Source organism: Capsella rubella, unplaced genomic scaffold (assembly GCF_000375325.1).
Source record: "Capsella rubella cultivar Monte Gargano unplaced genomic scaffold, Caprub1_0 scaffold_1, whole genome shotgun sequence".
NCBI lineage: Eukaryota > Viridiplantae > Streptophyta > Magnoliopsida > Brassicales > Brassicaceae > Capsella > Capsella rubella.
Genome location: NW_006238923.1, coordinates 6,880,890 through 6,889,087, shown reverse-complemented (window position 1 = coordinate 6,889,087; position 8,198 = coordinate 6,880,890). Strand labels below are relative to the sequence as shown.

The 8,198-nt window shown below is 32.3% G+C and overlaps 1 protein-coding gene across 1 annotated transcript; it reads left to right on the top strand.

The window, feature by feature from the left end:
- Positions 1 to 5,955: 5,955 nt before the first annotated feature.
- Positions 5,956 to 6,958, top strand: LOC17896838 (auxin-responsive protein SAUR50). The gene has a single exon (XM_006303321.2). The coding sequence runs from the start codon at positions 6,109 to 6,111 to the stop codon at positions 6,577 to 6,579; it is 471 nt and encodes a 156-aa protein (XP_006303383.1). The 5' UTR covers positions 5,956 to 6,108; the 3' UTR covers positions 6,580 to 6,958.
- Positions 6,959 to 8,198: the final 1,240 nt, after the last annotated feature.

Below are 8,198 nucleotides of genomic sequence, written 5' to 3'. Positions count from 1 at the left end.
TGTCATTATTAAATTTGCTTATAAACGGTATGGAATACGAATATATGGTTAGTGAGAAGTGGGTATTCTCTTTCTCTAGTCTTTTGCCTAAGATGATTTCTCAGAGACGATCTATTGACAATGACAAATTCATCATTATATTATCGATGATCAGCTAACTCTCAATTGCATATTCTACAACCGAAACAAACATATCACCAAAATGTATTCATTTCAAGAGAACTCTCTACTGAAACGTTTTTGAGGTAGCTACAACCATTTAAAGATATGTAACATACTGAGGTTGGAAGTGATTTTCAATACATGAGTATAGTAATCACCGGGGATATGTAAAACTATTTGACAGATGGATCATTGCGTAGTACCGGACCGGCCATCAAAAGGAAAGGAGATTAAACTCATGACCAATTGAGCTAAAAATCTGAAAGTCTTTTTGCTATAATCAATCGGCTGACCAAATTTTTGATTCATATATTTACTTTATGCCTTATATTCAAATCATATTATGTGAGAAGTTGTAGTGAGAAGGAAGAGGGAATAAGGATTAGTTAATATAGTTGGTGCCAAATGCCAAAAGAAAATTTCAACAGTCAATCATTAGTAATCATTATGAAACAATGATTGGGTTAAGACTCAAAAAAACAACCATGATTAACAAGATTTTTAATCACCCCCCTCATACATATACAACTTTGACTTCTCATGCATAAGTATACAAACACAAAAGTACCTACCTACCAAAAAAAGGTTAGAAATACACATCTGTAAATGTGATTTGGTTGTAAGATTAGATTCTTATGATTTGCTCTACGCCCAAAACCGATCCATCATTAAAACTTTCCCTTTTGCGATACAAGATATCAAATGGTTTCTACTATCTTGGTTTAGATCACATTCGTATTTATGCCGAATCATTAATCTGCTATATGTTAGTTTAATATTTCATTACATGACTACAATCTCTGGTTAAAACATAGTATGATATAAGGATCTTTCGTACAAATAATAAGCATTCGTACTTTATTCTAAACTATGATTGATCCTTCCCACTTATGTTTTATTTTTTTTTAAAATTGTTGAATACTTACAGTGCGTTTTAATGTGAAGTTCATTGATGCTGAATAGTTTTGTTATTGGTTTAACTTTGTATATTACATTATTACGTATACGTAATGTGAAATTCAGAGTCTAATTTTTTTAAACGTATTTTTTCATAAAAGATGTGTTAACTTCTTTCGGATTTGGTCACTACTCCACTAGATGTTACTAATTTAAAATAATTTGTTTTTGACTAAAAAGGCCAAAATAAGCATTGTTTGAGGAAAGATTAAGTTTTTTGTCTTTTAAACCATTCAATTAGTGCCAGTGTGGGTACAACTACATATGACTCCTTGTGATTTCATGAAATATCGGTGTCATTCAATACCACAATTCCAATCATATGAGATTCAATCATATTTGTCCACTAACGGTTTTCTAACTTACTCATAAAAACAGATATATATAAATATATATATTCAAATAATCAAAATGTGACTTCATTTTATTAAAAAATAAATGAAAATGTATAATTGAGGGCAGAGTTTTTTGCACTAAGATAAAAGATGGAAAGAGGTCTTAATACTATGGCTCTTATGGGCAGTCTCGTATTCTTTTACTCGTTTTTCTTGGAAGTTGGAACTCTCTCATCCTTTTTTTCTCTCCTCTTCACGTTTGTTATCCTTTATATTAGCATTACCATGTTGCTTGTAGTTGTAAGTAAATCGTTATTTATTCAGCTTAATTATTTTGGTTTTTCCTCGACTAATTGCAAATATTCATATATGAGTATAACAGCCGGGCACGTATTAAAAAAAAAGAAAGAATACTTGTATTGTATAGTCAATGTCATACACATTTACATCTAATATACCCCAAAAACAAAAACAAAAATCCCACAAAACAATCATTTTTAGTTTTTTGGTTCACACCCACAAAACAAGATTTTTCCTCCACAATCAACGGCTTTATGCAAACAAAGAAAACAAAAATCGGAAATGGCAATTTCTGTTTCGTTTGTTGTTATTTACAATGATGAATGATGTTGTATTGTTGTGTTGTCTATTGCATAAACTATACGATAGTTCTTTTTTATTTTGTACATCCTAATCCATTTCTAAAAAACAATTCGTTCCTTATTATAAAGAAAAAAATTGACCTGGTGATTACAAACTATATAATATATTAAAAGCTAAGAGGATAATGGAAAGCCTAATTATTGAAATAAGATTCAAATAAAGCGTTGCGAAAGTTATAGTAATACTTTTTCATAGACTAAATTTTTGTGAGCTGGTAAATGAACTGGCTTGCCCATTGACGTACTTCACGACTCAATCAAAACCACACTAATCATTCCCTTAATAAAATTTTTGGATAGTGATTATTTTTCTCTTTATTAAAGTCTTGGATTATTTAAGGTGCACAATTTTTTTTTAACAATTTAGTACTGCCGCACAAAAATAGGTTTTCTAATTATACGATTTTGATAATGGAACGATTCATGTTTTGTTCGTTAATCAATTATTAAGTTTTCTTGCACACAACTGGAGTATCAAATTTAATTTTATGTTGAGTTGTCCTAACAAGGTAGCTCGTTATAGGTTTTCTTTTTGGGGTCATTATGCTAGTTTTGATTAAATCTCGTTAATTAACTTTGAAAATCACATACGTCAGTGCCCACTTTATTCCTCCAGTTCAAAAACCAATTCTACAAATCCTTATTTGTATTGTGTTCTATGCTTTTCTTATAAAATGTTTATCGTAATGCAGATGTTTTGAATTTGATCTACAAAAAATAGATGTTTTAACTTTATACATCAATCAATGTTCCAGATTCTTGATTCATTTTGTCATAATTGTTTCGAGTATATCAGAACACTTTTGTAAGCTAATGTATATCTGAAAACAAATGTTACAATATACTCTATAATATAAATACCAGTAGAGAAACTATGGGACAAAGTCCACAATTCCTGGTTATAAAATAGATTTCTTATATGTTCATCATTCACTCAGCAACCAATTATATCTAAAACTAATATTTATGCGAAAATTTGATCAAACCTCAATTGTATATTTGTAATGCAAGGCTGTGTCCTCTGCTTTTATTATTTCCTTCTGCTTACACAACAAAATTATCATTTTAGCTTTTGGCCTGTTTTGTTTCTATTCTACAGCTCGTGATGTAATCAAATCTAGTGTTACACAAATTAATAATTACTATAACCAAAAGAGCTAAACCAGTTTCTTATCTTCTTATAAAAAACAAATAACTAGAGGGAAAGAGATTAAGACGTGGCGAAACCTTAGGAGCTGTCAGAAAACGCCGAAAAGACATTTGCCTAAATACAAAGCATAATCCTGATTAGTGTCTTAGTGATTAGTATGTCTCTTAATGACTTTAACTTAACACAAACATGGCATGTGCCAGCTATGGCCACACACACGACCACTTAACTAGTACGACTAATCTATCGTTTCCACCTTTATTCATGCTTTTAATCCTTAAATCAATTTACGAGTACTAAGTAGATATTTAAGGTTTAATGAAAGTACACAGCTGCAAACTGTTAACTGTGAAAGTCTTTTTTTTTTTTCCTTCTTACATCAATTGAACTCCTTAGTTCTTACTTCTTACAACCCTTTTTCAAATTGTAATTATACTTTTTTCTAACTCAAATATATTATTCTAAATGATCCTTTTTTTGTGGAATTATTCTAAATGATACTAATCAATGCGTAATAAGCACCCATTGGGGTTCTTTTTATTAGATTCTTGTCCTCATTGTATGGTTTCTATTTTGGACGATGATGCTCGGAGGATCACGATCTCTCGACATGTTCGATTGTAATTTTTTTAGTTTTTTTTATATAATGGAGACTTAGGTCTCCTCTCTCCCACCAAAAAAAAAAATCAATGCGTAATAATCCGTGAAAGCTATAATTAGTTATTTCCTAGCTTGGAAGATAGAGGAAGACTAAAACTCTTAATGAGGTTCATCCCCTCTGCTTATGGCTAATCACCGGCTCATAATGCAAACAAATTAGAATACTTAAGGTGATAATTGATTTAAGGAAAATCAAAACCTAAAAACAAAAATAAAAGATTTATTTAAAATAACACAAAATACAAAGCACAATGAAGGAGACGTACCGTGGGTCCGTAATGGTCCGTAGGTACAGCGAAGCACAATGTCTTCTTTATGTTAAAAAAAAATTATGTCTTCTTTAATGGACCAAACCTTCGGACAGAGTTAGAGGTTCCCTGTACTGTTGACTGTCCTTTGACCAGAAGCCAACACAGCGAGTCGCGAGAGGAAATATTAGGATCTTCTATAGCGAATGGCTTAATTGAGTAGTTACTTCTCTTCGTGTACAATCATGGTCACTTCCACTATCTAAATATATCAACATGGTTGGATCAGTTAGAGATTCTTGTTGTTTGGTAGAAATCAAATTAGTTATAAGCAAAAATAGTGAACGAGGGCAGAAAGAGAGCACAAAGCATACATTTCGATGGGTGGTCTGGTCATGCAATTATTGAAATCTTAAGCAATAATGAACTATGTAGGAGCAAAGAAGAGTTTGGTTATATGAAGTGGGAAAAATAAAATGAAAGAGAGATCGGAAGATCCTTAAAATCCAACAAGTGGGGTATGTACGTACCGCATGAGGGGGATGCACCCTACCCTCCATATCATGCACTTGATTGACCCACCTACATATATGTTTTTGCTTATAATTCATTTCCGCATATTTTTGTTGCTAATATTTACTATATGTGTATTGTGGCTTAAAGAGTATTAGGTTTCAAGAACTAGATGAAACATATGTATTATTATTATGTGTAGAATTTGTTATAATTGTGTCAATGACTAGACCGAATTTGAAGAGAGATGCACATCATGTTAGACCAAGAGTAACTATCGCAAATGGAATTCATTGTTTTTATATAATTCACATTCAATTTCAAGAAGTATAATGATTAGCTTTTTTACATATTAGTTTGGCTGCTTATATTTTCGATAAAATTTCTATTTTGGCTGCTTGTTGTTGTGAGAATAATAGTTTTCAAAAGCCAGACTAAACAAAAAAAAAAATGGAGATGGGGCATCGTCGCACATGGGGGCATGGACACATTTCCAAAACTACTAACAAGAAAACAAGTGTTTTGGTACATCGAAACATATATTTATATCTCTCTGGATATTAAAATTTAAGTTGTTCGGGGATACAAAAGCATCTTCGGTTACCATTTAACTGCTACTGGTGAAGGAGAAGCTTATTTTATACAATATGAAAATATATGTTTCGTTTTATCAATCATATATCAAATAAATTGTTAATAAGCATATATTAGTTTCCATTATTTCTTTTATTTTTCTAGCCACCCATGTGGTGGGTATTACTGTATTACTTTAACCGAACCCTAACATTGAAATTTACTTAAAAAGTTAAAAACTTAGTTAAGAACTTAAATTTGGTTTTCTCTTGGCTAATATATATGGATGAATGAATGACTATTCACATCTAATTAAATATCTCCTTTTTTTTTGTCAACAACTTATAAATGGCTTTAGTTTTGCCAACAAATATATAAATGTCTTGTCAGTTTTACTGTTGTATAAATCTATATAAAAAGAAATGTGTACGTATAGTCAACAAAAATGATGCTAAATACATCAAAATACGAATCTTATAAATCTGAGGTCCAAGTTTTTTCTTTACCATAATGGGATTCACTAACACAATTATTAAACCCAAGACTTTAAATAAGAACCATAAAAATAATAACAGACCATAATCAAAATAACAACAAATCAATGACTAATACTAATAATAATTCAAAAAAAAAAAGGAAGAAGAAGAAAGAGAGAAGACAGTTTCGTAATTAACTCAAAAACATGGTGGCATTGATATATTGCCTACACTATATAAACTTGGTCTCTCCCAAAACTCTCAAAGCCCCTCCTCTTCCACCTGAACATTTTCTCGAGAAAATATATATAAATCAGAGTTCCCTTTATAATTTGACTTCACTCGTGGCAGTAAACAAAAGGAAAAAAAAAAATGGCAGGAGGTCAAGTAAAATGCAGCAAGATCCGTCACATTGTGAGACTGAGGCAAATGCTCCGGCGATGGCGCAACAAAGCCAGGTTATCTTCGGTCAGCCGTTGCGTACCGTCGGATGTTCCATCAGGACACGTGGCAGTCTGTGTGGGAAGCGGTTGCAGGAGATTCGTGGTGCGCGCGTCGTACCTGAACCACCCGGTCTTAAGCAACCTTCTGGTTCAAGCCGAGGAAGAGTTCGGTTTCGCTAACCAAGGACCGTTGGTTATCCCATGCGAAGAATCGGTTTTCGAAGAAGCGATCCGGTTTATATCTCGGTCTGATTCGTCTCGGTCGAGCCGGTTTACTTGTCCCGAAGACCTCCAGAAATGCAACGGAGGAGGAGGAATCAAACTCAAAAGCAAGATGGATCTGTTGATGATTGAATCTCGACCGTTGCTTCACGGCGTCGTTGAGAAAGCCGTCTGGTGAAAATGTTTTACGTTTTTTAAGATCCGACGGGGTGAAGAAACCTGTACGTGACGATTCTGACCCGGTTCGATTCGGAACGAGTACAGAAGAAGGAAGGCGAATTTTTGGATTAAATCGTCGTTGACTCGGCTGAGCTACCACCGAGTCGGCTGGTACTAATTTTTTTCGTTTTGAATTTTGATTATTATAATGAGAGCATTCGAGTCAGATGATGATAAAAAAAAAAAAAAAGGAGATGGCGGTAGAAGGTGGGTGAGTCGTGCCACCGAGTCATCCCGGGTTTGGAATCCGAGTTTCTCAATCAAAGGGGATGTAATTGTAAATAAGACAAATCATGAAAAGAAAAAAGAAAGAGTGATTTGATTCAGTGCTTTTTTTAGATTCGAGAATATTGTCCTCTTTTCTCTGTAAATTCCCTAATTATTATTTTTTTCACAATCCAAAATTTATGCTAATTACTTTTTAAAAAAACAGTCATTATTCTAAAACCAAACCACCGGTCAGTGGTAACAAAGTACAATTCTGTTCCATAAAACATACTACAACAGTTAAACATACTATAACTCCTTCTGCCAAATTATCAAAAAAAAAATATATATATTACTTTGCCAATAAATGGAAAAAATGTCTGTTTTTTTTTTTCTTTTTAACTTTTGTAAAGAGAAAAATAATCGGAGGTCCGTCCGACCAAGGCCATGTGAGGGAGAGACTATAAGCCCACATTTTGATCTGTTAGGCCTGTGTCTCTGTGTGTGTGTGTAAGCTCTCTCAACTTTTCATGTGTTTTTTTTGTCTTTAACTTTACTTCATACAGTAAAAAAAGTACAGTCCTACGGTACTACACAACAAATCGTTTTTACATTTATTTATTGTTTTCTTATGTGTTCTTTAGAGTTTTTTGTTTTTATCTAAACCCTAAATTATTGCTACAACTCTAAAGGTAGTAGTTTTAGATTATTGCCACTGCTCTCTCGCGATCTCTAACTATAATAATCGCCATCTAGCACTATTAATATGTCTACGTTGGTGCATGTGAAGAAATAACGAATGGTTTTAACTCAATTATATATCTCATTAATTCTTTTTATAATATTGTTTTTTTCTTTCCGTATAGTATCAAAACTATCAAAACTATTCCCTTTTTATTAATGAATTGCATCACATTTTTTATAAAATGACAATTGTTGTCTTGTTTAATTCTACTATTATATTTATATCTATATATACAAATTCGAATATATGCGGCGGATTAAGTAATTTAGTTGGTGTCGAATATTACAAACATATGGGAACAGTTTAATATGGTCAATGCGAAATAATTGCGGTCAAAAATGAATAACTAGTGAGTTAAAAAGTAATATAATACTAGTTAATGCTTTTTTTGTGTGAAATATATACGTATATATAGTTAATGCTTTATTCGTTAGCATAATAAAAAAAATTACAATGTAAACTCTTAAACGTAACTTAATTACAGTAGTATATTGAACACAAGGTCGTGGCCAAACTCCTTTGGTGCGACACAATCGTGCCGAGCGCAATTACAAATATGGAAAATTTGGATTCAAAGTTCATTTCATATACTTCTCACTTGGTTTTGCATTAGATAGTTGATTTTT

What these genes read in the sequence shown, in the direction of transcription:
- LOC17896838 (XM_006303321.2), top strand. Translation starts at nt 6,109, where the DNA reads ATGGCAGGAGGTCAAGTAAAATGCAGCAAGATCCGTCACATTGTGAGA.